The sequence below is a fragment of the Saccostrea cucullata genome, unplaced genomic scaffold (genome assembly GCF_032062105.1).
Source record: "Saccostrea cucullata isolate Sc308-1 unplaced genomic scaffold, CSIRO_AGI_Scuc_v1 ctg17191, whole genome shotgun sequence".
Lineage (NCBI taxonomy): Eukaryota > Metazoa > Mollusca > Bivalvia > Ostreida > Ostreidae > Saccostrea > Saccostrea cuccullata.
In genome coordinates, this window is record NW_026930798.1 from 1 (window position 1) to 27815 (window position 27815).

The 27815-nt window shown below is 33.7% G+C and overlaps 1 protein-coding gene across 2 annotated transcripts; it reads right to left on the reverse strand.

The window, feature by feature from the left end:
- Window positions 1-12033: 12033 nt before the first annotated feature.
- On the reverse strand, window positions 12034-26904 carry LOC134230125 (uncharacterized). Of its 2 annotated transcripts, none has more exons than XM_062711902.1 (5): window positions 26835-26904; window positions 13673-13898; window positions 12965-13072; window positions 12390-12465; window positions 12034-12218 (listed from the first exon to the last, which is right to left on the reverse strand). In XM_062711902.1, exons 1-5 carry the CDS (start codon window positions 26880-26882, stop codon window positions 12050-12052), a joined length of 627 nt encoding a protein of 208 aa, XP_062567886.1. In that variant the 5' UTR covers window positions 26883-26904; the 3' UTR covers window positions 12034-12049. The 2 variants fall into 2 exon arrangements, with proteins under 2 accessions (XP_062567886.1, XP_062567888.1); XM_062711904.1 differs by lacking the exon at window positions 26835-26904 and adding an exon at window positions 13997-14064.
- Between the last annotated feature and the right edge of the window lie 911 nt (window positions 26905-27815).

Here is a 27815-nt window from a genome sequence, read left to right on the forward strand (position 1 = left end):
TAAAAATCTTAATGTTACATATATAGTATTATGTAATATTAATTACAGCACTTTCAAAATACCATATAATAGTGTCAGGATTATATTTACACACAATTTAACCCCTTTTTAGCTCACCTGAGCTGAAAGCTCAAGTGAGCTTTTCTGATCACCCGGTGTCCGTCGTCCGTCCGTCCGTCCGTCCGTCCGTCTGTAAACTTTTCACATTTTCAACTTCTTCTCAAGAACCACTGGGCCAATTTTAACCAAACTTGGTACAAAGCATCCTTGGGTGAAGGGGAATTTAAATTGTTAAAATGAAGGGCCAAGACCCCTTCCAAGGGGAGATAATCAAGAAAATACGAAAATAGGGTGGGGTCATTAAAAAATCTTCTTCTCAAGAACCACTGGGCCAGGAAAGCTGAAATTTATGTGGAAGCATCCTGGGGTAGTGTAGATATTAAATTGTTAAAATCATGACCCCCGGGGGTAGGGCGGGGTTACAATAGGGAATCCAAGTTTTACATAGAAATATATAGAACAAATCTTTAAAAATCTTCTTCTCAAGAACCACTGGGCCAGAAAAGCTGAAACTTATGTGGAAGCATCCTTGGGTAGTGTAGATATTAAATTGTAAAAATCATGACCCCCGGGGGTAGGGCGGGGCCTCAATAGGGAATCCAAGTTTAACCTAGAAATATATAGAATAAATCTTTAAAAATCTTCTTCTCAAGAACCACTGGGCCAGGAAAGCTGAAACTTAAGTGGAAGCATCCTTGGGTATGGGTAGTGTAGATATTAAATTGTTAAAATCATGACCCCCGGGGGTAGGGCGGGGCCACAATAGGGAATCCAAGTTTTACATAGAAATATATAGAACAAATCTTTGAAAATCTTCTTCTCAAGAACCACTGGGCCAGGAAAGCTGAAACTTATGTGGGAGCATCCTATGGTAGTGTAAATATTAAATTGTTAAAATCATGACCCCCGGGGGTAGGGCGGGGCCACAATAGGGAATCCAAGTTTTACATAGAGTTTATTGAACAAATCTTTTAAAATCTTCTTTTCAAGAACCACTAGGCCAGGAAAGCTGAAACTTATGTGGAAGCATCCTTGAGTAGTGTAGATTTTTAAATTGTTAAAATCATGACCCTCGGGCGTAGGGCGGGGCCACAATGGGGAATCAATGGGGAATCCAAGTTTTACATAGAAATACATATAGAACAAATCTTTTAAAAAGATCTGCATCACCCAAGTTACTCAGGTGAGCGATGTGGCCCATGGGCCTCTTGTTTTTTATCTCTTTTGTTTTCAATGTGTGTACAGCATCCATTTTTCCTTTGTTATTCTCTTTTGTCTATTATATTTTTACTCTACATGTACATTTCAGTGACCAGCTACTTTCCTTGATCCTTTATAAATTGCAAAATAAAATTTATAACTTTTAAGATTTTCAATATCCATTTCATATTTCTATTAAGATTGTACTATGGACTAGTTTGACAAAATTGAGTCTTTGGTTACTCTTTAATTATAAATCAAGAAATTCATTTGAAGTTTATAAAATCATTCATATTTTGGTTTCATCATTTGAAAAATATTTTTTTTTTCAAGATGGTGGAAGGAAATTAAGTGCTGCTGGTCAGAAAAATGCCAAGGACGATAAAAAGGGGGACAAAGGTAAGGGAGGAAAAGGCCCTGCTGCCCAGGCCACAGAAGAAGAGGAGGATCAGGGTCCACCCCCTCCCCTGGAGGTCCAGATAGCAGTCAGGCTTCATCACTGGAAAACTGCCATGGACTCTCTAAAAGAGGAGGAAGAAAAGAACAAAGCACTGGCTGAAGAGCAGCAACAAGGATGATAACTTTGTAAGTTTGTTTGTTTGTTTTTTTTTTGTTTATTCTTCATTTTAGAAAGAATTTTTTTTTTAAATGTACTGAATTCAAGTGCATATTTTAATTAAAAAAATGAACTAAAATGGAGTTAACTTTAATGATGTATAAATTTTATCTTTGTAGACTTCTTAAACATTGAAATTCCTATGGATTGAATGAAGATGGTTTGAGAAAAAACATTCCAGTGCTCTTCAATGGTCTTCATTGATAAATTTGGTAGCTGCATCATTTGATATATTTTTTTAATGAAATATTTGGTTAAACATATTTATCACCATTTAACAAATACTATAAAACTTGTTAATGCTATATTTGGTCCTGATATTAATTGCCCTGATTGTGTGTAAAATTTTGAAAAATAGAGTAATCATGTGTATGTATTGTATTTGAAATAAAACAGGTTGTATATGAGAAGGAATCAAACAATTAGAAGCTGGCTTTTATATAAGACACAGGAAGTTAATGGGAGCAATATAGCAAAGAGAATATTTATTGCATAATAATGACAAAAATTCTTACAGAGCACAAAATTATTCAAGGTTTGCATTGTATTGTTTTTAAAAAAATATTTATTGTCTATTTGTGATACATTTTCATGCAAATGCATGCTTAAATCAATGTCTGTGATATTTTGAATAAATTGTTAGTTTTTCTTCATACAAATTGTTTTCTTTATATTTTTGGAAGTTTTATTCAACATATACAGCAAATTTCAAGGTTAAAAAAGAGCTAATGGATTTGGGACTTTAGAGGCAGAGCAATGAAAGATCCTTTTTAGGAATTTGTTATATAGATTAGAAAGTATATCCCTCTTTGGCTACATTCGTCTTCATGTTATGATCTTTGGTGCTGGAGTAAATACGCAAAGAGTGTGATCTAAATATGTAAAGTAAAATCCACTCGATATATACAAGTTACCGGTACGTCACCTGTTTCGCATCAGACTGACATAGATATTGACATAAATTTATACTTCCTTAATTATATTTCAAATAATGTTATATTTTTCAGATAGGTCATATAATCAATCTGAAAAGAACAGGAAGAAGTTAAAACATATTATTCTATGTCAGGCACCCAAATACCTGTTTAATCAGAGTTCCAAAAATGAAAATTATCTACTTGGTATTATGTCAGAGTTTCATAGGAATTACTTCCAAATCACTTTGTAGGAGGTAAAATTTATTCTTTAATATTTACGTTAAAGTGAAGAAAAAGAAGTGATTTACTTAAGAAATGAATTTAATTTTTGAAGATTCATGAGGTTATGAACTACGACGCTTCACGCCGGCATATTATTTTCATGAAGCGCGTTTATGCCGGCGTGAAGCGTTGTAGTTCATATACCTCATAAATCTTCAAAAATTAAATTCATTTCTTATATTTACATTATTTTTCCGATGACTTGCCATAAATTTTCGCCATTCAACTGTCATTTTTAAAGCAAAACAGTGTGCACTATATTTTTGACGTCAAGAGCGGTATTATGACATAACAATGGAGATATTCATGCTAATTCATGGTACATACGTGATGTAGTTCATGAGAAAATGAACTGCATTTTTCTTGTAAAGAATCATAGGGGAAATTTATTGGAAATGGTAATATTTGGTTTTCTAAACTAATTCTAAATATTTTCAGCAAAGAAGGCAATTTTATATGCTGTCTTGGATACATGTGGGACAGTCAATTAAATAACTGCACAAGTAAGAATTTAATTATGTATGAATAAAGAAGCAACAAAAAGATTAATAACTAAACCATAGTTGGGAGCTATACTTTCCGTTTTTAAAGAATTATATTGAGCAATTTTAGAAAGGTTTCCGAATCAGATCAAAATGTCAAATTGTGATCTTAACTATATGTCCCAATGAAGTCTGAATTTTACTTCACTTCATACGTGAAACTTCTACATGTACATAACCCATGGATTTTCTCTTTTTAGTTCCTAAACGAAACATACCAAAATTCGCGTTTGCGCTAAACACCATATGCCTTTTCTCTGTGGGTGTTTGGAAGGCATATTCAGCCTCAGCCTCAATTTTTGAGCTTATTTTTAATATTTATCAGCGATGTTTTATTGCGATAGTAACTCTCATCATTCACTCATTTCATACCTGGTTAGTTTTTTGGTTGTTAGTATACAGTTAAAGTATGTCATTGAGGGAGTTAGCAAGATTCCAGTTCCCCAAGACCAGGACTATTTCCCGAGGCGCAGCTCGCCGAGGGAAATAGTCTTGGTCGAGGGGAACTGGAATCTTGCTAATCCCTCAATGATATGCTTTAGCTGTTTTCTTATACCGATACAAATTTAAATTGTAAAGATAACCTTTTTATAAAAAATATTCATTTACAGATTATATAACTACTAGTAATTATTATTCTCATAACTGAATAAAATCACAATTTATATTTATTGAAAAGCTAGAAAATTACGGATAAGGTTCGCGATTTAGCATGACTAGCTTTCGACGGAGGGATTAGCTAAAAAAAAAAAACTAACGCACGAGGATTAGCATGACTAGCTTTCGACGGAGGGATTAGCTCAAAAAACTAACGCATGAGGATTAGCCGATTCAAAGCGATTTCTAGGGAATTGTTCTGATCTAATCACTTAATTTTATATAGGGAAATATCAGTAGAGGTATAATAATTAGGTATAATTATGTCTATTATGTCTTCGAAAGACTTCCAAGAAAACCCCTCATGGGTAAATATGTAATAATCTGATCCACCAGATACGCATCTGAGCCAGAAACAGGGTAAAAAGCATCAACCAATTTCCCGTAGCCAAAAACAAATCAGCGGCGGAAACACACTAATTTGTTATGTATAACACCTTTAAATATTTGTTCCCATAAAAATCTATACGAAAAAAGTCTAAAAATTCTAATGTTTTCATAAGCGGGCTAAAAAAATGATTTAGGATCGCTGAGTGAGATATTGGACCGGTCGATGAGATGTCGGACCGCTTACGTCACAGAATGGGCGGAGCCTAGTCTCATTTTCATTTGTTGGTGTTCAAAAGTGACGGGCCTGAGGTTACATCACGGAAAACAGTACAAAATACATGTATTTCAAAAAATTAAAGGTATAACAAAACATTTATTGACAAAGTTTGAGGGCAAAATGCATTTTGTCGTCCCTCGAATTTACCAAACTGTCTGCCTTTGGCCTCAGGCAGAAAGTTTGGTTCTTGGGTCCGACAAAACGTATGTTGCCCTCAAACTTGGTCAATAAATGTATAATATTGTCTTGACCAAAAAATTCTCCAATCGATCAAGATTTGTGGACACTGTTTAGATACCGCTTAAACCCATCATCACACGTCCCCAGGGTATTTTTACCTACCATATTTTTACCCCATGCAATGTTATTGGTTTATTTCGCAACAATGCGAGTCGAGATCTGGGCCTGATTTGGTCAACACGGTGCAGTTTCGACGAAGATCGTCTGATAGTAATTCAGAATTTAGATGCCCCGGGACAGAGTGTGGAAGAGGCACCCTTGCTTATCATTACAAACACTGAGTTTATCTATTAATTACCTAGGATCAGAGAAGTCATTTTTAGAAAATCAAATTTCACTGTATGATCAAAGGCTTCCGGCCCAGAACCTTGGATCTTGATCTGAATATCGAGAGAAAGACATTGCTTAAAAGAATAGAGTTTTCCCTTCTTGATTAATAGAGCTTCGCCCTATCACAGGAATCCCTGACAAAGGGCTCGTGAATTTCAAAATTTTGAAAGAAGTACCCTTGCTTATCTAACCATGCCCTTGATTTTTTTTTTCGAGAAGTATATACAGTAGGAAAAAAAAAGAATATACTAGTATGTGTTTTCGCTATTAATCAATAGGGCCTTGCCCTAAAACAGAAATCCCTGTTAGTTGCCTCTGTCCATTACACCTGGTCCCACCTTTAATGGTTTAGAGGTCTATATTTGCTCTCCTCCTATTTTTTTATATTATTCATGAGGGACCATGAAATTTATAATTTTAGAAGAGAATGTTCTTAGTTAGACGCCGAAAAGACGGCTGGAAATAGATTGCAATATTGACCTAAAAGTACTTCAAGTAGGTTTTGCCAATAAAGAAAATGATGACTTAAAATCTCAATTACAAATCCCGTTTTTGTTTCAGAATGTGATACAGGGTATCTTGGTGCCCTTTGTCGGGAAAAATGTCCTTATCCAAGTTATGGAGAGGGTTGTTCAGAAATATGCAAGTGTGGTGAAAATCTTTGTAATTTTGTGACAGGGTGTGAAGATGAAGGTATTATAATTATGTTCCCCAAACGAAGTTGGGGAACATATTGCTTTTACTCTGTTTCTTATTATTCTGGGAAAATCTTTTCCGCGAGTGATCTTGCAAACTACACATCCGACTAAGGTGAAACCTTTTTAGGGTCAGTAGGCATGTTATGTAGATTTGCGGAACGAAGGTCATTTTGCGCGCACGTGCTTGCAAGAGCGAGAGCGTGCAACACGTGAAATGTCCAATATAATAGATATAGCCGTAACTTTTCTATTTTTTGATTAAATGCTTTGAAACTCATAAAATAAGTATATATTAGTAGTATAGAGGTGACGACATTGTCAAAATAGCAAGATCTCACGCGCATGCACGTGCGCTTCGTCCTGATTGGTTGAAACTTTAGTCTCAATATCTTTCTTGTTTTTTGACAAAATCTTTTGAAATTTTGAATGTAGTCATGCTTTAGGGAGATCTACAGCCTGATTTAAAGAATTACGATGAAAGCATGTGCATGCACATGTGCTTACAAGAGCGCGCACGTGCAACACCAGAAATGTCCAATATAATTGATATAGACGTAACTATTTAAATTTTTGATGAAATGTTTTCAAACTTATAATATAAGGATATATTAGAAGCATAGACTAGAGGACATGGTCAAAATAGGAAGATCTCACGCGCATGCACGTGCACTTCGCTCTGATTGGCTGAAACTAAAGTCTCAATATCTTTCTTGTTTTTCGACAAAGTCCTTTGAAATTTTGAACATTGTTGTACTTTATAAAGATCTACAGCATGGTATATAAGAATTATCATGAAAAGCATGCGCATGCACGATTGCTGCAATCTGATTGGCTGAAGATTTAAATGGCTATAACTTTCTTAGCTTTCAAAGAAACGGGATGAAATTTAGAATATGAATAGGTATAATGGATTCCTACATAATGGTACTATCAGAATTGAATGCACGAACATACATTCATGCACGTGCGCGCGCAAAATGGCCAATATTTTGAAAAAAAACATTAAAATGTATATTGTAAAGAATTTTTTGATTTATTCTTACGATATATAGATATGTTAATTGTTTAGACAACATGCTGTGATCATCTTGCATTTACATGCACGTGCGTGCACGTACAATGCGTTAAATGACATACAGTTAATATCATTGTAGCTTTTATTATTCTTTGATGAAATCTTTCGATACTGATCATATTTTTTTTAAAATGTCTTACAGGAATCAAACACAAAAAGGGGATTTGGGGAGCGTTTGGGGAACATCTGTAACGGTCCCCGTTACAATTAGCACTAGTTATAGCACCATTTAAGAAATACCTTTCGAAAACACTAATATTTGTTACATATATATAGGGAAGTAGTGACCATTCTCAATTTTTAGCTTTAGTCATTTACCTTTTATTAATATTTGTTTTATTATTACACTGATATTTTTTTTATTTATACAAAATTTTATTCACACAAAGTGAATGGGATCGGGTAGCAGGCAAAGCATATTTTAGCCCTCTCCCTATACTCTCCCCCTGCACTAATGATATAAGCTATATATACGCAACTGTACCGAGACAAATACAATGTATATTGATTGTTTCGATAGCCTCTTCCGACCGACTGGTTAAAATGGCCAAATTCAAATTTTTTAACCCCTAAGAAGCCTTTTTTATGGATTCTAGAAAAAGATGTTAAAATAAAGAATTGGAATTTTCTTAGAAAACATTTAAATGAGTTTTTGTGGTTTACGTCCCTTGCAAAGTGATTTCACTTATACTAGAAACCACTGTATGCCTAAAAAGGCTTTAAATTCAGACCTTTACTCGAATGAAAAATACACAATAGTAAAAAATCTACAATTATTCAAAGAATGTTGCTACAATATGACGTTAAGTTTTTTTTTTTTTACAAGCAATAAATATTACTTCAGCTGCAGATACTTAGGGTCTTCAAAGATCCTTTTTAAAGATTATTTATACATGTACTGAACTTTATTTCAAATATATATTATCTTCAATAAAGGTCTTTTTGAAGTGAGCCTGAATGAATTCACAAAAAGAACAGCCTTGGAAATAAATGTAACAAGTGAGTACTCGAATTGAAAAAAGCATCGACAGCAAGTCTAGACCATCACTAAGCGGAGCATTTCCTCGCGACAGGAACTTCCCTGGTCAGGCATTATGTCTCTATACGAGAGAAAATTTTTCAAGAGGGACGTTAACGTAGGTGTCCATTTTACCAGTTACGAATAAGCCGACGAGTTCCGAACACCCTAGCGGTACCCATTCAAATCAAACCCTAAATTAAAAAAAATGTACAACCCTCATTAAATTCTGTGAAGCCTCATTAAATTTCATTCAATGGTAGAAGAGGAGTTGTGGATAAGAAATGGGTACCCCAAAGCATATCAGACGGACGGACGTACAGACAGACGGACGGATATACAGACGGATGGGTGGACAAACTATATACCCCTTCCCCCTGCTTGAAAAGCAGGGGTATACAAGTATACAGATATCCGGACGCCAGATATCCGGATGCTTCACTATCCGGACGATTTTTCATCGGAACGGAATTTTTAAATGTTATTTTGTCTTGTTTAACCAGGTGATTCAGGTATTCGGACGCTTCACATATCCGGACAAATTGACTGGGAACAAAATCGTCCGGATAAATGAGGCGCCACTGTAATAAGTTACGTTTACGATGAAGATACATGTACCAACGAAGAAGGAATTTATAATAGTGTAAATGGGTATTCGGAACTAGCAAAATGACAACACGAAAATATTCCGATAGCATCCAGTGTTCTAAATATCTAACTTAGACAAGTTCTTTGAATTTGTTAGAATACATATGAACTTACTTTTGATACCTGGAATGTTGTTTTATGTGAAAAATTGGTGTCTACAGAGGTTTTTCTGCAGCGGTGATTCAGATTTGTTGCATTGTAAAAGTATGTCGACTCTTTCAAGTACCATAACGAAACCGAACTGACGACAAAAAATCAACACTTCGCATAATTCGAACACTCATAAATAAGACTTCTTATAGGTATCAATTTATTTTTACACCTTCGAATATATTAATTATCATCTCTTAAATTAATAATTATTCGGAACTGGCCAAACGACTGTATTGCAACTCTAGCTTTTAACAAAAGTCAATCTTGATATCATCTTGGGTGGGGCGTGATCCATTTTTGACAAAATTCAAGGTGCATACCATCTTGTGGTTGGGTGGAGGGTTGTAAATGTAGGATAAAACCAAATACCTCGGAATGAAATACTCGAAAGTCTCTAGTTTTATCGAACGTCTGTAACCCCTACGTAAATAGATGCATCTCATTCGATGTTTTAGTTTGTATCGAGGTAATTTTTTTAAGAAATAAATTCGTGGTTTACAATAAAGAGGCTCAACCAGAGACTTCTGAAACGATTTAATTGACTAGAAAAAAGTCTCTCGTCTGAAAGCGAACGATTTCGTTTTAAAGTATTTTCATGATTGATATACTGACAAAATACAAGCTTGAAGCGGGGGTGCATGAAATTGAGTTAAGTACCTTGTGGTAAAAGCGAAAAAAAGGCAATAAGTACCTGTGATATACAAGGGTTTTAAGTTTGTCTGTTTAATACCATGGTATATAAAGGCACCAAATACCCGTATACAACTAAATGGTGTTCGATGCGTCATGGTTCCGTCATTAGGTGGATTCTCAATCAACGATTGTTTTAGCGTTGTCCACTAAAACATCCAGAGGTACGCCGACTGGGGTGATCAAGTCCCAGCCCGGAACCACTAAGCTCTCCGTCTTCACCGCAACACATTGAATGTGCATCACCAACATAAAAAATCATAGAGTCTTCGTGTTGCATTTTTCACTGCTCTTCTCGCTTCTTCCATATCCACATGGATGCCATTTATGTCTCTTATCATATATTCAAATTTGTTATAAACATTCTACATGCTGGAGTAGGATGGAACACAGTTTGAAGCATATTTAAAAGTAACTCCAGCTACTGTCAACACGATTTCATTTTTACCAAAATGTTAAGTAAAGGAACGAAAAATTACTAGTATTGATATATTTATACCCCCGCTTAAAAAGCGGGAAGGTATATTGTAATCGGTATGTCCATCCGTCCGTCCGTCCGTCTGTCTGTTACGCTTTGGCGTACCCATCTCTTATCTGCAACTCCTCTTATACCACTGAGTAAAATTTAATGAAACTTTTAGAATCTTTATTACATACTGCCATTGTGCACCTCCTATTTTACTTTTTGATCTGACACATATTTTGGGTTTCCCGGCCACAGCAAAACATGGACTTTGCCATTATAACCATATGGGAGGCGGGGGGTATCATTTAGTGAGCTCATTGCTCACAATACCTATAGTTTATTATGCATTCTTTGCTGAAAGTAAATATGTCAATAACAACCCTACAAAAACGCCTAATTTTGTGGAGAGCTAATTGCTTTTTTATAATCATGCCAATTCATTTGTCTGTTTATTGCTCCGGTGTAGGGTAGCAATCGGTTACCTAAGTTAGTTAGGTGATCTAATCAAAACTTAATTGGGCTCGAAAACGAGTACATGTACAAATCTAAAACGGGAAGCGAAGCGAGCCATCAAAATAAGATATGAAGATATTAATAATTTTTAACATGACAATATCGTTTGGAACGTTAACCTAGTGACGCACGAATCCGATTTTAAACCAAAGCATACAAAATAAATTTCAAACAGGTTAGGATATTCTATCTAAATGACAAACCATAGATCAAGTTTGATTTTCTTTATAAATCGTTTTTTAAACCTTTTCTTTAAGCTGTTCTGATCAATTTCAAAGCATTTATGTACATGTCTAATAGCATTCAAACACGACTTTCTTTGTAAAGTAGATTGACTTAATTCCAAGATATAACAATCATAAACAAATACCGAAAAGACATTTTTTGGACACCTTTTCATATACAGGGGATTTTAAAATGACATCCTAAAGAGAAAAGGGGATCCCGGTAAGGAGACATGTATTGCTAATGCAGTACTCTAAAATGCTTGTTATATTTACGTCCACTGAATATCATTTTCTTTTTTATACCCCCACTGAAAAAGCGAGAGGGTATATAGTAATCGGGATGTCCGTCCTTCCGTCTGTACGTCCGTCTGTTACGCTTTGGGGTACCCATCTCTTATCCGCAACTCCTCTCATACCACTGAATAAAATTTGATGAAACTTTCAAAGAATCCTCATTACATATTTCCATTGTGCACCTCCAATTTTATGATTACATTTTGATCCGACACATATTTTGGGTTTCCCATAGCAAAACATGGACACTGCAATTATATTCATATTTTTGTCTTATTTATATTTTAGAGTTACTTTCCTTTGCCAGTCCGAGTTGTTTACATGTAGGCTATGAGCAAAATATGCATTTTGCCATTATAATCATATGGGAGGCGGGGGGGGGGGTATCATTTAGTGAGCTCAGTGCTCAGAGTACCTCTAGTATCTTCTGGAAACTATTCCGTTTGTCAGCCAGTAAACACAAGCCATCTACAATTTTGTAGCAATACCTTTTCCATCAATATACTTTTACTGATTTTTTTCTGCAACAACAACTATATGAATTCTTGTACTAACGACCAAAGACACCATTTTTTTTATTTAATTTGCATCAATGCAAAATACACTTTAATATTTGATACATTCTAGTGAGTTCATATCAGATTTGAATTCGTACAAATGCATAAAATTCAACAAAATACATTTCATAGTTACATAATTTTGTATTAAGACATCATAAACTTTAAAAGAATAAGGTAAAAAAAATTAAGGTAGATATAACGAAGGTAGATATAACGATCAACTAGTGTTTAAGGAAAAAATCTTTTGTAAACCATCTCATGAGTTGCTACAGGATATCAGCAACGACTCGCCAGATACATTTTTGTGAGACGAGAATAATTTCAACCGGATAATAATAAAAACAACTCCAACAGCAATCACAAAAACGAAAAAAGTTGATACTGCCAATAAAGCAAATACAATGCTCCAACGATCATCGTCCCTTCTGAAAGAAAAAGAGAATGGTGACAACTCAAGAGTCAGTATATCTTTTGTTTCAGTAGTACATGTATCTTATCACATTCATGCCATAATGTAATGCATCTTTGATGCAAAATTTTAATTTATCTGCAAAATACGAGTTGAATTTAAGGGGGTGAAATGTTGATTTACTTACATGTATCTGTTTTGATTGTCGATCTTGTCTGTTGAAACTTCTTTGGGACTGCTCACTATATCATAGCAACTTGGATCTAAAACAAGAATGATGTAGATCATATATGTACCTTTCAACAACTTACACCTAGGAATGATAAGCTTTGTTGTTTATCTTTACTTACTATACTGATTTGTTAAAGCTGATTAAACTAGAGGTACTGTGAGCAAAGAGCTCACTAAATGATACCCCCACCCCCCGCCTCCCATATGAGTAAAATGGCAAAGTCGCATGTTTTGCTGTGGCCGGAAAACCCAAAATATGATTCGGATCAAAAAGTAAAATAGGAGGTGCACAATGGCAGTACGTAATAAAGATTCTGTGAAAGTTTCATCAAATTTCACTCAGTGGTATAAGAGGAGTTGCGGATAAGAAATGGGTACCCAAAAGCGTAACAGACAGACGGACGTACAGACAGACGGACGTACAGACTGACGGACATACCGATTACAGTATACCCTCCCACTTTTCAAGCGGGGGGTATAAAAAAAATTAGTTAAAATTCAAAAATGAAAAGAATGCATTTATACACTTACATTTATAGATATCCGTTGATATGTACCTTACAGGACAAGTTTCACAATGGTTTTCCAAACTCGGCTGAATGACTCTACCATGAACGTTATATTCAGCACATCTTCTACCTACAATATTTTCGTTTATTATAGAAATGGAATAACGAAAGAGAAATAAAACACGTATTTAAAAAATCAAAAATTTACAGATATCTCACTTGTTGTCTGGGTGAAGTTTGTCAGGAGTACGTTTTGTCATTACAGACTTAGAAAGGAATTATTATTCTAAAAACTACTAATAACATTTAGCTTTCCGGTCTTTCAATAATTTTTTTGGTCGGAGAGCTACAGTTCTGCAGCTAATTATTAGCATGACTTTATTGGTTTCAAAATGCAATACTTTCAAGTTTAAAAAAATGATGTTGCCATGGTAACTTAAATAAAAAAAAACTTTTCCTACAGTTGTTATCTGATTGCAATCTTGCCACAAAATGAGACTTAATCAAGGGTCGTTATAGTAAGTATACTATTTATTGCTGTTGTAAAGTTTCAAGTCCCAACTAGAACTTTTCTCTTCCTTTGTTACAAGTACAAACCAGTAGAACTACAGTCTCGACAGAGACTTCTGTTTATTGTTTCAATGGACTTGAGCTTGATTTCTGATCATTATATCTTCACGTTCCATTCTTTGAATAACTTTGGCGAAGTTTCCTTAAATCTTCCACATACCTAGTATATATGTTGCGGGCATGCACACTTCAAACGTTGCATTCAAAAACTCGTTTGGTAAGCAGTGATATACGAACGTTAAACTTGAACTTCCAAATCCAGCACAGGTATTTTGAGGCACATAACATCCTTTTAAATGTTCCCTCTCTCTCCATGCCTTAATAGATTTAGGACATGATGTTACTTTCAGATTTTGTTGACAGGAAGTCGATAATGTTCTTGTGACCTTTAAAAAAATACACAGCATACAATTTAAAGTAAAAACAAGCATAAAATACAGCTGTTTATAGGATGTAAAGCATGTTATAATGATATGGAGATTACCTGAAAATTAAGAATGATGCCAACAATGACTATAGTTGAAGATTTCATTTTATATTTTCTCTTTGATAATTTACCTACAAAAGAAATTCGCATATATCATCTCGTATAATAAACATCTAAAGGTTACGTACATATTGTAACTTTTTACAATGTACAAATAATTATCAATTGATTTCTCTTAGGTTTCCTTTCTAAGAATCACGCTTATAATGTAAAAACTAACTTTAATAATACCAATGGCACTATAAGAACAACTGACTGAAATTCACTATATACATTTTCCTTGGTCCTATCTGGATAATGATTAATAAGCAAACTTGATAACAACAACAAATTATAAGAAAAGAATCAACTACTATTAAATCAAAAAACTAAATCTTATCTCTGTAGCTGCAGACTAAGTGGTTTAACGATTCGAACAATTCTTTTGTTTCCCGACACAGTAAAAAAAAACCACCCTAACAAGTCGATCACAGAACACCTTTATTATTCAAACTAAAGTCACCAAGACACTAAGGAATTAGTTTTCTGAGCTGAGTGGTATAACGAATAATTCTGTTGTTTCTCGACAAAGCCCAAGAACCTAGCCGAAGAGGTGTTACTGCAGCAATGAGCAACAACCAAGTAACCAAATACTAAATGGGTGTCTGTATTTATACCTTTTCTCCTATGTCTTATTACTGCTGATTGATTTAAAATAATTGGGGAACTCTGATTGGCTGCATTTTAAACGTTCACTGGTTAAATATAAATTGATACAATCGGACAATTTCAAAGACATTTCAATCCACCATGATTATTCTATTTCTTTACAGCATATACAATGATGTATGAAGCTAACGAAATGTAATCAAGTTCAATAGTCCATTAAATCAATACAGATCCAGGGTAAATTAATGCAGACTTCTGAAAAAAAAATCAGAATTGGGATCAGGTGTCATGGAGGAGTAAGCATCCATAGTTGACCAGTCACGCCCACCGTGTGCTCCTAGTCATGACCGGGGCAAACGGAAAAATCCGTATAGACAATTGGTATGGAAAGCGACAGTCAACATTTGACCTAATGATATATTGCTTTTGCTGGCAATGTCATTGCATCGAACATAGAATTTGCTAAACATGTAGTCTGTATCACTAATGAATTTCTTGTTTCATTTACTTATTTATCAATAGTTTGCCTAGTTAAGGAAATTGCTCGTACGTTTATCATCTCTGACTTGCAATTGCAATTTCATTCTAGATTAAGATTTTCGAGCTACATATATGTACATCGCAAAGTGTCCAGTGTTCTATTTGAAGAAAACGTAAAAGATAAAAATGTATAATTGACAAGTTAAATTAACTCTTTCTTAACAATTTGGTGTGTTGGAAATAAATAATATTTTGTGTTCATTCAATGTTCACTAAGCACTTGTTGCATTTAACAGTGAAATTGTAATTAATTGAATTAAGTACAACACATTTTGGTGTAACTAAAGTATTCAAAATGCATATATAGTTCCAAATGTGTATTCTTTCGCACAGTTACAATGTTTTGTGTGTTATAGGGTAATATTTACTTATTTCAGTCTCACTCTTGGTGATAAAACTACAAATAAGGTAATGGCTTTTTATCCCCATAAAGCGATTTGCTCAATAAATAAATTTTACCAAGAGTCGGGAGAGGGCAACTAAACAATTCTTTTAATTAAAGATGTCCTCAACAAAAATAATTTCGTACAAGCGTAGATGGAAAAGAGAGTCTAAGACAGAAAATAAAAATTACTTTTATATCCTGGAACATGAACAACTTCTAAACATGAAATACTGTATTCCAAAATTTTTATTAAAATAGAAAATTTGGTGTTATGACTATAAATAGAAATAACACCAAGTTTTCTATTTTTAATAAAAATTTGTGGGAAGACAATACCATGCAGAGATAAACGCACTTTCGATTCTTGTGGTCTTTTTTATATCATTGAAGCTTCTTATCAATATTTTTTGCTAATAGTTCCACCCTATCTACTGAATAGTATCTACACAACCTACCTGAGGATGCATCCATACTAATAAAAAAGATCTCAATTTGAAAACAAGAATACACACCAACTTCAACAGGAAATTTTTATTGCTTAATAACACCGCCTTATTTTACCTTTGTGCGAATCATTTCCGACATAAAGTTTGACAGTATCTAATCGCATAACTTTTTTTAAAAGGTAAATTCAGTAGTACTGGGAGCTACTGTTGAAAGAACTGAGGATTAAAGTGAGGAATTTTAGAAAGGTTTCCAGGTCAGATCAAAATGTCTGTGAAATTACGAACTTGCGTAGCCTCCTAAGCCAATGAAGTCTGCATTTTATTTCACTTTATACGTGAAACTTCTACATAACCCGTGAATTTTCCCAGTTTAGTATGAAACGTACCAAAGCTCTCAGTCTTGACGAAAATTCTCTCTCCGAATGAGATTCGTGGACACTGTTCTTTTCAATACCACTTAAACCCCATCATATACGTGTCCGGGATATTTTTACCAACCATAATTGGTTTATTTCGCAACAATGCAAGTCAAGATCTGGGCTTGAAAGTTTGTCATCACGACACACATTATCGACGCATTTTCGACGAAGATCGTCTGATAGTAATTCAGAATTTAGATGAACCGGGACAACGTGTGGAAGAGACACCCTTGTTTATCATTACAAGCATCTATTCAATACCCTGGAACAGAAAAATTGTCAGAAAATTTTAAGAAAATTTCACTAAAAGATCAATAGCTTCCGGTCCAGAACCTTTGATCCTGATCTGAATATACAAGCTAGGGAGAAGGACTAAAGAGTTTTCATTTCTTGATTTTTAGATCCTCGTTCTTTCACAAGATTCCATGACACAGTGGTCATGAATTTCACAATTTTCGAAAACGTACCCTTGCTTATCTAGCCATGTCCTTGATTTGTCAAAGAAGTATTTATACAGGGGGAAAGAAATATTTTAGAAATGTATGCGTTTTCACTTTTGATTAATAGGGTCTTAATTGCTCTAAAACAGAAATCCCTGACTGAGGAACCTTGAATTTTATAGTTTTAGAAGAGACATATGCTTAGTTGGACTACGCCGAAAAAAGGGCGGATGAAAATATATAGCAATATTGACCTAAAAGTACTCATACTAGTATTTGCAAAATAATGTTGACTTGACAGTCTCAATAGATACAAATCCAGTTTGTAGAGTATTTCGGTGCCCTTTCGGGCAAAATGTCCTTATCCAAGATATGGAGAGGGTTGTTGAGAAACATGCAAGAGTGGTGAAAATTTTTGTAATTTTGTGACAGGGTGTGAAGATGAAGGTATTATAATTATAGCACCATTTCAGTAATACATTTCAAAATACACCAATATTTATTAAATACGGAAGTCACCATTCTCAATTTTTAGCTTTAGTCATCCAGCTTTTTAATATTTGTTTCATTATTACACAAATGATATAAGCTATACGCGACTGTACCGAGGCATATATATTGATTAGGCCATCCTTAAAAGAATTATTTCGATAGCCTATTTTAAGCCATAAGAAGCCCTTTTTTATGGATGTTCGAAAATTTAAGCATTGAAATTTTCATAGAAAAAAAAAACACCTACCAAATCAGCCATTTGTTTTCATCCTGAGTCGAGATAGAACAAACAAACATTACTTAATTTAAATGAGTTTTTGTGGTTTACGTCCCTTGCTCCCTTGCAAAGTGATTTCACTTATATGAGAAACCACAATATGCATAAAAGGCTTTAAATTCAGACCCTTACTCGAATGAAAAATACACAATAATAAACATTCTACAATTATTCAAAGAATGTTGCTATAATATGAGGTTAAGGTTTTTTTTTTTTACAAGCAATAAACATTACTTCAGCAGCAAATACTCTAAAAGATTACTAATTACATTCAGTTGATTTATATGCTAGACCTTATTTCATATATTCGTAATCGTCTATAAAGAGAATTTTAATCATCTAGTAATCAAGGGCACAAGGTATTACTATACAATATAAAAAATGATATATAAAGGTAAAGAAAATAAATACATATATTATTTTTATCATTTATTCCAGGCTCTCTGATTGGCTCAAACTTGATTACATGATTAAGTATATAACAGCATAAAGACTTGAGTTACTATTTATAGAAACTGAAATGCATATCGGCATGATGTTTCTTAAACTGGAGATCTATAATTTTCTGTAAAACAAAAATAGTACTGATTTCACAATTAAAGCTTATACAGAGTATGGCTTGATGCTTCTTAAAAAATATTTACCACGACTTGTACTAATATTTTTTCATCTTCCGTAATCATCCGATCCTCAGCCAGGAAGGATAACTCCAAAAATTAATATTTAATTTGAAATGCATCAAAATGAAGCTTGGAAATGAAATTTTTTCATGCAACAATTTTCATTTTATTCATCTTTATAAGATTCAAGGTTTTTGGAAGTCTTAGAAAAGGTCTTATAAAAGTTGACATTTTTACCCTATAAAAGGAAAAAATTATTACAGTTTTAGAGAAATAAGATTTTCTTTAATTCAGTCTTAGATACCAATGCTTATTAGCATGATATGAAATAAGAAGTGATTTGTGGTGTCTTGCAATGATAGCAAAAGCCTTTTACACTATATATTATAGAATACATGACAAAAATAAAAGACAAAAAATACGAAATAAGTATAAAAATCAGGACAATTTCTCTGAATGCCCGGATATCTATAGTTTTTTAACCTAAAATATATTTGTTGATCAATTTGCAATTAGAAAATGCATAGCTGATATTCCGATTCACTTTTTCTGCAAAATATTGGTGATTTGACAGTTTTACTTATATAATATGATTAACTTTAATCTTTAATTTTAACGAAATACTGTGGATAAATTTACCTAATTTTGTGGATTCAGAGATACTTTTATGAGTATTTTGGATTACTTAATCGCTAATTGTATAAACCCGAGCATCGGACTACCTTAAAACATATTGGATATATTTTTCAAACATTGATACAAGACATAATCAAATAAATTAAGTATTTTTAATAACTAATCCTCTAAATTACACCATGTGATTCAATATAAAGGAAACACATTAACATTAAACAGCTTAATTTATTTTGCTCTCTACTCTGAAGTGTTAAAGAGAAAAAAAACTTGTGCTTTTATTGTTCCCATTATTTTTAAATTTTGTTTTGTCAAGCCATGTAAAAAATAATATAACAAATGTAGCCCTTTAATTCATTCAATTTACAGATATATCGACTTCACAGAAAAGCATACTGACCTCGCACTTCGTGATCGGTCGATATACTTTACTGTGAAGTCAATATATCTATGGATCGACCTCATCAAAGGGCTATATTTATATAGTATATTGCAACACTAGTTTTTAACACGTCAATATTGATATCATATTGGGTGAGGCGTGGTCCATTTTTGACAACAATCAAGGTCCATAGCATCTTGGGGGGTATAGATGTAGGATAAAACAAGAGACTTCAGAATGAAATAATCGGAAGTCTTTAGTTTTATCGCACATCTATAACCTCTTCCGGAAATAGATGTATCTCATTCGATGTTTTACTTTGTATCGAGGTAATTTTTGAGAGATAAATGAGTAGTTTACAATAAAGAGGCCCAATCAAGGACTTCTGAAACGATTTAATTGACAAGAAAAAGGTTTTTCAAAGCGAACGATTTCATTTTAAAGTAGGTAAATGATTGATACGAATGTCTCGTACACGAAACAGGTACCTGTGAAATACAAGGGTTTAAGTTTGTGTAATACCCTGGTATATAAAGGCATCTGTATACATCTTGATGGTGTTCGTTACACCATGGTTCCGTCCTCAGGTGTTTCGGTGTTGTCCACAACAACCTCCAGAGGTACGCCGACTGGGGTGATCAAGTCCAAGCCCGGATCCACTCAGCTCTCCGCCTTCACTGCAACATATTGAATTTTCATCGCCAACACAAAACATCATAGAGTCTTAGTATTGCACTTTTTCAGTGCTCTTCTCGCTGCTTCTAAAACCCACATGGATGTCATTTATGCTCTTATCATATATTTAAACTTGTTAAAAACATTCTTTATGCAGAGATTTGGTGGAACACAGTTAGAAGCATTTAAATCTACACGATATCATTTTTACCAAAATGTTAGATAAAGGAACCAGAAATTATTGATACATCTTATTATGCATTATATGGTTATAGGATGTACGCCCTACGGAATAAAAACTGAACTGAAAGTAAATAACTGAATAACAATGCTACAAAAACGCCTATTTTTTGTGGATCGAGAGCTAATTGCTTTTTTTATTATAATTATGCCATGCAACTATTTGTCTGTTTATTGCCCAAGTGTAGGATAGCAATCGGTTATCTAATTTACTTAGATGATCTATAAACATTGATGGTTTTAGTATAAGATACAGATCGATGACCACTGTTAAGTGCGTATCAAAAGTTAATTGGGTTCGAAAACGAGTAAATGTACAGAATCCAAAACGGGAAGGGAAGCAATCCATCAAAATGAGGTATAAAGATATTATTTATTTTAACATGACAATATCGTTTGGAACATTAATTTAGAAGTACGAACCGATCTTAATCTATGTATAAAAAAATTGAAATGTCATAATTCCGTCAAAAATCAATGGAGCGAAAAGAAATGCAAACCTGATCTGTAACTCATCATGATACACTCGCATACCAAATTAAAGGCCGAGGTTTTCAACCGTACGGTTTTCCTCAGGTAAGTTTGGTGTGGGCTCAATATTTGTAAGCGTTTAAAAAAAGTGCGGAAAAACAAGTGGGACAGACATATAGCTAGACAGACAAACACAGAATTAAGGAACCCATGGTCTCTTCCGGTTTCACCGATAGGGAACTATAATTCCAATCTCAAACTATACTAGTTCCGAATGTCAACGTGGTGTATAAATGTGAAGCGTGAAAAAGATGTGGAGATAATAAGCTGAATTTTCGTCCTCATTTACATTCTCTTTTTTTAAGGTTAAAAGCATACAAAATTTCAAAATATTATTCTATCCAAAAGGAAAACCATAGATCAAGTTTGATTTTTTGGTATAAAATTGTTTTAAAATCTTTTTTTAAGCTGTTCTGATCAATTTCAAAGTACATGTTTAACGGCATTCAAACACGGCTTTCTTTGTAAAACATATTGACTTAATTCCAAGATATTACAAAGGGGATTCCAGTAGGGGGCATTTTATTGCTAATGCAATACTCTCAGAATGTTATGATTATATGCACTGAATATTATTGCCTTTATTAGTTTCCTACCGGTGAAACCGGAGGGGGTATAGGTTTCCTCTGCGTCTGTCCATCCGTCCCCTGGTCTGTCTGTCCTAGTTGGTTTTCCGAACGCTTTCTGATATTGAGCTGAATTTTGATACGTGATGGTACGTGAGTGTATTTTGATGAGGTACAGATTAAGATTGAATGTCGTATCTCTTCATTGATTTTTGACAGAATTATGGCATTTTTTAATTTTTCAGAATGATTAAAAATTGGGTTTGTGCTGCGCTAAATTCCAAAGGTCAGTATGGTTAATATGAAGCGAGAAAAAGACGTTGAAAAAATTACTTTAAGAACTACGAACTCTAACTCTTGATTACCGCCTACATTTTGCACCCATTAAATTCAATATTAATGGCAATTTGGCCATTAAATCTTTGTTTAATACAAAGAACAGTTCTATGGTAATTGATTAATCATTTTAATTCCAGCGCTAGATAGTAAATTATCATTAATTCCAGCTCTTGAAAAAAAGGGGGTAGACGATATTTTCTAGTGAAATCGAACTTTCAAGAATCACCATATTCTAAAATAGTCTTAAATATGATAAAATGTATCTCATATCTTTTCTTATGTTTTACGCAAATAAACAAAACATATATAAATTAATAAAATACAATTATTTAGTTGTAAATAGCTTTAAAATTGGAGAAAAATCAGCATTTTTTTTTTTTGTTTTTTATCTATAAGCATAGGTTCCCCCCGTGAAAAACAAAAAGGTTTGGCATAAATTTGTAAAATGACAGTCCATATTACCTGTAAAAAGGAATTTTTGTTTCATAGGGGGAAAGATGTTTTAAAAATATTTTCCGTTGATTTCTATAGTGAAAAACACAAGTTTTACCAATATTAGAGAGTTATCTCTCTTTAATATCCCAAATAAGTAACGTTTTATGAAAATTCATATAAATATCTATAAAAATTTTGAAAATCATTCGAATATGTTAACTTTTGAGAATTGACTTAGAGGTAGGCGGGAGAACAATACTATCGTTCGTAGTTCTTACGTCTTTAAATGGATTATTTTTTAGGTTAAAGGCAAGCACAACCTCAATATTTTAACATCAAGCAGTTTTACCTTGGTCATAACTTTTGAATATTATAAAATATCCTAAAGAAAAAAGGGGAACACGATAGGAGACATGTATTGCTTATGCAATACTCACAGAATGCTTGTTTCTTAAAAGCCATTGCCCGTTTATCAGCTAGTAAACGCAAGTCATCTGCATAATTCTTAGCAAAAGCTTTTGTGGATGATGTTTTTGGAGCAACAACAGCAACATTAATTCTTCTACTAACGACCAAAGAAACCATTTTATTATTTGATTCACATCAATGCAAAATACACTTTAATACTTGATACATTGTGTTACTTTTTTTCATATTAGATTTAAATTCGTACAAATGCATAAATTGCATAGTAACATAATTATGTATTAGGACATTATAAACTTAAGTGTACTTCGTAGTAACATAATTATGTATTAGGACATCAAAAACTTAAGTGTAAGTAATAAAATAAAGTAGATATAACGATCTACTAGTAATGAAGGGGAAAACCATGTAAACCATCTCATGAGTAGCTACAGCAACATCTTCGCTAGCCAAGGGTTTCCGATCCGAAATCTACTCTACAACCCTTGGCAGATTTGGCTGAAAATTTTAGAACTCGCGTAAACGAATTTGATTGGCTGCGAAGTCCGAGTCTACGCAAGGTTTTAACTAATCGATGATTTTCGGCTGAATTAAAGTCTGTTCGTGTTTTATGCAAAAGAAAAGTATTATTTACAAGGGACGAAAGTTAGGACGTGATATATGCTAAAAATTTAAAACAAGGGAGTAATTAATTTGATTTTTTATCTTTTGATTATATATGTTTTCAAGAATTATTTAGGTCCGTGTTCCGCATTTTAGGTGCATCAATTTAAGCCAATCAAATATCACGGCTCATTGATAATAATTGATAAGGCAATATGTAGAAAGTGTCGTCAAACTCTTGACAAAAAACCCACGAAGAACGATATTTTCTACCACTTCTGAGGTGTGTTTACCTCCCACAGATGTATAAAGTTGTTGGGTTATATTCCATATCAAATTGCATGGAGGTCGCCATATTGTTTCAAACGTCATTTTGATTTATGTATGTTACAGCTATTTTCATTGGAGAAATATTAAAGAGCTTCAAGGGACTTAACTCAATTACGGCGATAGGCGGCGCAATTAAAGTTCCCGTTTGATAGAACTAAATCTACCAAGGGTTGTATAGTAGATTTCGGATCGGAAACCCTTGGCTAGCGAAGATGCTACAGCAACAGCTCGCCAGAGACATTTTTTCGATACGAGAATAATTTCAACCGGATAATAATAAAAACAACTCCAACAGCAATCACAAAAACAGAGACAGCTAATATTGCCAATAAAGGGAAGACCACTTTCCAACGATTATTGTCCATCCTGAAAAAAATTAAAGAAAGAATGGTGACAACTCTGAAAAGCCAGTAGTATCTTTTGTTTTAGTAGTATCTTATCACATGCATGGCAGAATATGCAACTCTTTGATGCAAAATTTAAAATTATATGTAAAATATGAGCTAAAGGGAAAAAAGTGTTGATTTACTTACATATATCTGTTTTGGTGTTCGATCTTGTCTGTTGGAACCTCTTTTGAGCTGCTCATAATGTCATAGCTACTTTGATCTAAAACATGAAGGGTGTAGATCATACATGTACCTTTTAACAACTTATACCTAGGAATGATAGGCTTTGTTGTTTATTAAATCTTACTATACTGATTTGATAAAGCTGATGAATGAACTAGTTAAAATTTAGAACTAAAAAGAATGTATGTATACACTTACATTTATAGATATCTGTTGATATGTACCTTAGAGGGCAGGTTTCACAATGGTTTTCCAAACTGGACTGAATGACTCTACCATGAACATTGTATTCAGCACATCTTTTACCTAGAATACTTTCGTTGATTATAGAAAGTCGATACTGAAAGAGAAATAATACACGTATTTAACAAGATGTGTATGTGAAACACTATGCGCCCGACGACATCAAAGTACAAAAAAGCTATTTTTAGCAAAAAAAAGTCACAGTCAAGGTCACAGGGTCATTTACCTCGGTGTCATTTGAAAGAACTTAATTAGTGGAGTATGCATACCAATTAAATATGAAGTCTTTATCTGCTATGGTTCAAAAACCTTGTGTCATTTGAAAGAACTTTTAAATAAGTTGAGTATGCATATGAAATATGAAGTCTGTATCTCATATGGTTCAAAAGTTATGGCGAACATTTGAAAAGGCTATTTTGGCATACAGGTCACAGTCAAGGTCTGTAAGTCATTGGCCTTGGTGTAGTTTGAAAGAACTTTATTAATAGTGGAGTATGCATACCAAATATGAACTCTCTATCTCTCACGGTTCAAAAGTTATGGCGAAGGTTGACAACAAACAGACAAACAGACAGAACAAAACAATATACGCCTCGGATCTATCGATGCGGGCGCATAAAAAGTCTAGTTATCTCACTTGCTTTCTAGGTGAAGTTTGCCAGGAGTGTGTTTTGTCAGTGCAGTCTTAAAAAAGAATTTACATACTAAAATTAGTTATATTAACATTAAGCTCTCTGGTTTGTCAATAATTTTTTTCCCGAGAACTACGGTTCATCTGCTAATTATGCGCCACGATCGATAGATCCGGGGCGTATATTGGTTTTGTCCTGTCTGTCTGTCTGTTTATCTGTTTGTCTGCAAACTTTAACCTTCGATATAACTTTTAAACCATGAAAGATAGAGACTTCATATTTGGAATACATACTTCACTAATTAAGTTCTTTCAAATAACACCACAGTCTATGACCTTGTGACCTTGACTGTGACCTATATACTAAAAATAGCTTTTTAGTCAGCAAAGTTTACCTTCGCCATAACTTTTGAACCATGAAAAATAGAGACTTCATATTGTGATATGCCTACTGCACTAATTAGGCTATTTCAAATGACACCAAGATCATGACCTTTAAGCTTTTTTAGGGTCAATGACCTTGACTGTGACATGTATGCTAAAATCGTTTTTTGTTCCTTCGCCATACTTTTGAACAATAAGAGATAGAGACTTCATATTTGGTAGGCATACCCCAGTATTCAAATTCTTTCAAATGACACCAAGGTCAATGACCTTGTGACCTCGACTATGACATATGCTAAAATTAGCGTTTTTTGAACTTTGTTGCCGCCGGGCGCATAGTGTTTCACAAACACATCTTTTTCCATGACTTTACTGGTTTCAAAATGCAATACGTTTTATGAAAATTAATAGCTACTCCTACATTTACAATCTTATTGCAATCTTGTCACAAAAAGAGACTTAATCAAGGAATATTATTCTTAAATCCTGTTGCAAAGTTGAAGTCCCGACTGGATCTTTTCTTTCCTTTTTTTTTATAAGTACAAACCAGTAGAGCTACAGCCTCGACAGAGACTTCTGGTTATCGTTTCAATGGACTTGTGAGCTTGATTTCTGATCGTTATACCTTCATGTTCCATTCCTTGATGACCTTGGTGAAGTTTCCTAAAATCTTGTATATACCTAGTATATATGTTGCAGGCATGCAGACCTCGTACGTTGCATTCAAAAACTCGTTTGGCAAGCTGTGATAAACAAACGTTAAAGAACTATATGCGGTATATTGCATATGTTTGCCCCCACAAAAGTCAAATTTTGAAAACTTTCTGAAATGTGCTGAATTCAATAAATTGTACGAGAAATATAAGTTAACAGAAAATATTATAGTTCCAGAGCAGTGTATTCACAATTTCTGTTTTTATGACGTCACAAACTAGTCCGATTTTATATCCTTTTTCAGAAAGAGGACAAAATGGACAAAATTTCAACAATTTAAGCTTTAAAATTTATAGAGCGCATGTGTGTTCAGGAACAATATTGACATATTTCATTGATATTATCATTCTACACATTATATCAAAATATTTATCCTGAACACACATGCGCTCGGTGACTTTTATTTATAATATCGACGAAATATGTACATTTTTCTGCAAAATTCATAAAAAACTGAAATTTACGTCACATTTGTGACGTCATTACGTACATATGACGTCATTACTTATGAAATTATTCAGTGCTTTGAAGTCAGCATATACTCCCCTGTTTAAGGACTTAATTAAATATTACTCCATCAAAGTTTGATTTTGGGGGGCAAATGTTGGTTAATACCGCATATAGTTCTTTGAACCTCCAAACGCAGCACAGTATTTTCAGGCACGTAACATCCTTTTAAATGTTCCCTCTCCCTCTCTGCATGCCTTAATAGATCTAGGACATGATGTTACTTTCATATTTTGTTGACAAGAAGTCGATGATGTTCTTGTAACCTTTTGAAAAAATACATAGCATACGATAAAAAGTAAAAACAGGCATAAAATACAAAGAATGTAAAGCATGTTAAAGTGATACGGAAATTACCAGAAAATTAAGAATGATGCCAACGATGACTGTAATTGAAGATTTCATTTTATCTTTTCTTCTTGATAATTTACCTAGAAAAAATATTCTCATATACAATGTATATAGCCTCATATCATAAAGTTATTGGCAAGGTTAATGTTATAGTGGACAAACAGATAAACAGACTGACAAGCAGACGGACAGGGCAAAAACTATATTGCCCCGAATCTTCGATTACGAGGGCATTAAAAATTATCTCAATTTGCAGAAACTTGAGTCTACAATAACTTCAACAGCAACCTTCATTTGTGTGGTAGTTAATTCAACCACCTGCCCTTAAAGCAATATGAGCTGCATTTTCGAGAATTTTATTTTGCTGGTTAAATGTGTTATTATGATTAATTTGTATATTATTTAAAACCTATGACAAATAAGACCAACATAAAGTTTTAAAATGTTTTAGAAGGATTATTTCTTTACAATCGAATATTATACAATTATTGCTGGTTTTTGAGGTCAATACAATGATTTAGCCATCTGAGGAGTAAAATATTCACCGAGCCCGAAGGGCGAGGTGAATATTTTACTTCGAAGATGGCTAAATCATTGTATTGACCGAAAAAACAGCAATAATTGTTTTATTATATGATTCACTGATAAAATGATACAGCTCATTACTTGTTTGCATTTTTTTTTATTAAGTCCTAGCCAAATACAAGAGAGAAGCAGAATTAAAATGTGAATAAACCTTACCAGTCGTATCAATTTGAAATGTTTTTTAAAATCAATTTTAGTTGCCATGAAAGAAATATATATTGTCAGTCTTTTTTTTAGGATAGATTTTGAAAGGAAGGAGCATTATCAGGGAAAACTGACTGCCAAAAAGTAAAAAAAAAATGTTGTTCAGTAAAAGTGTTGGAGGGGGGGGGGGTCCCTGCATCCCCTCTTACCACCCTCACCTAAAATATATATTCGCTTATGTTTTGTTCACATGAAAAT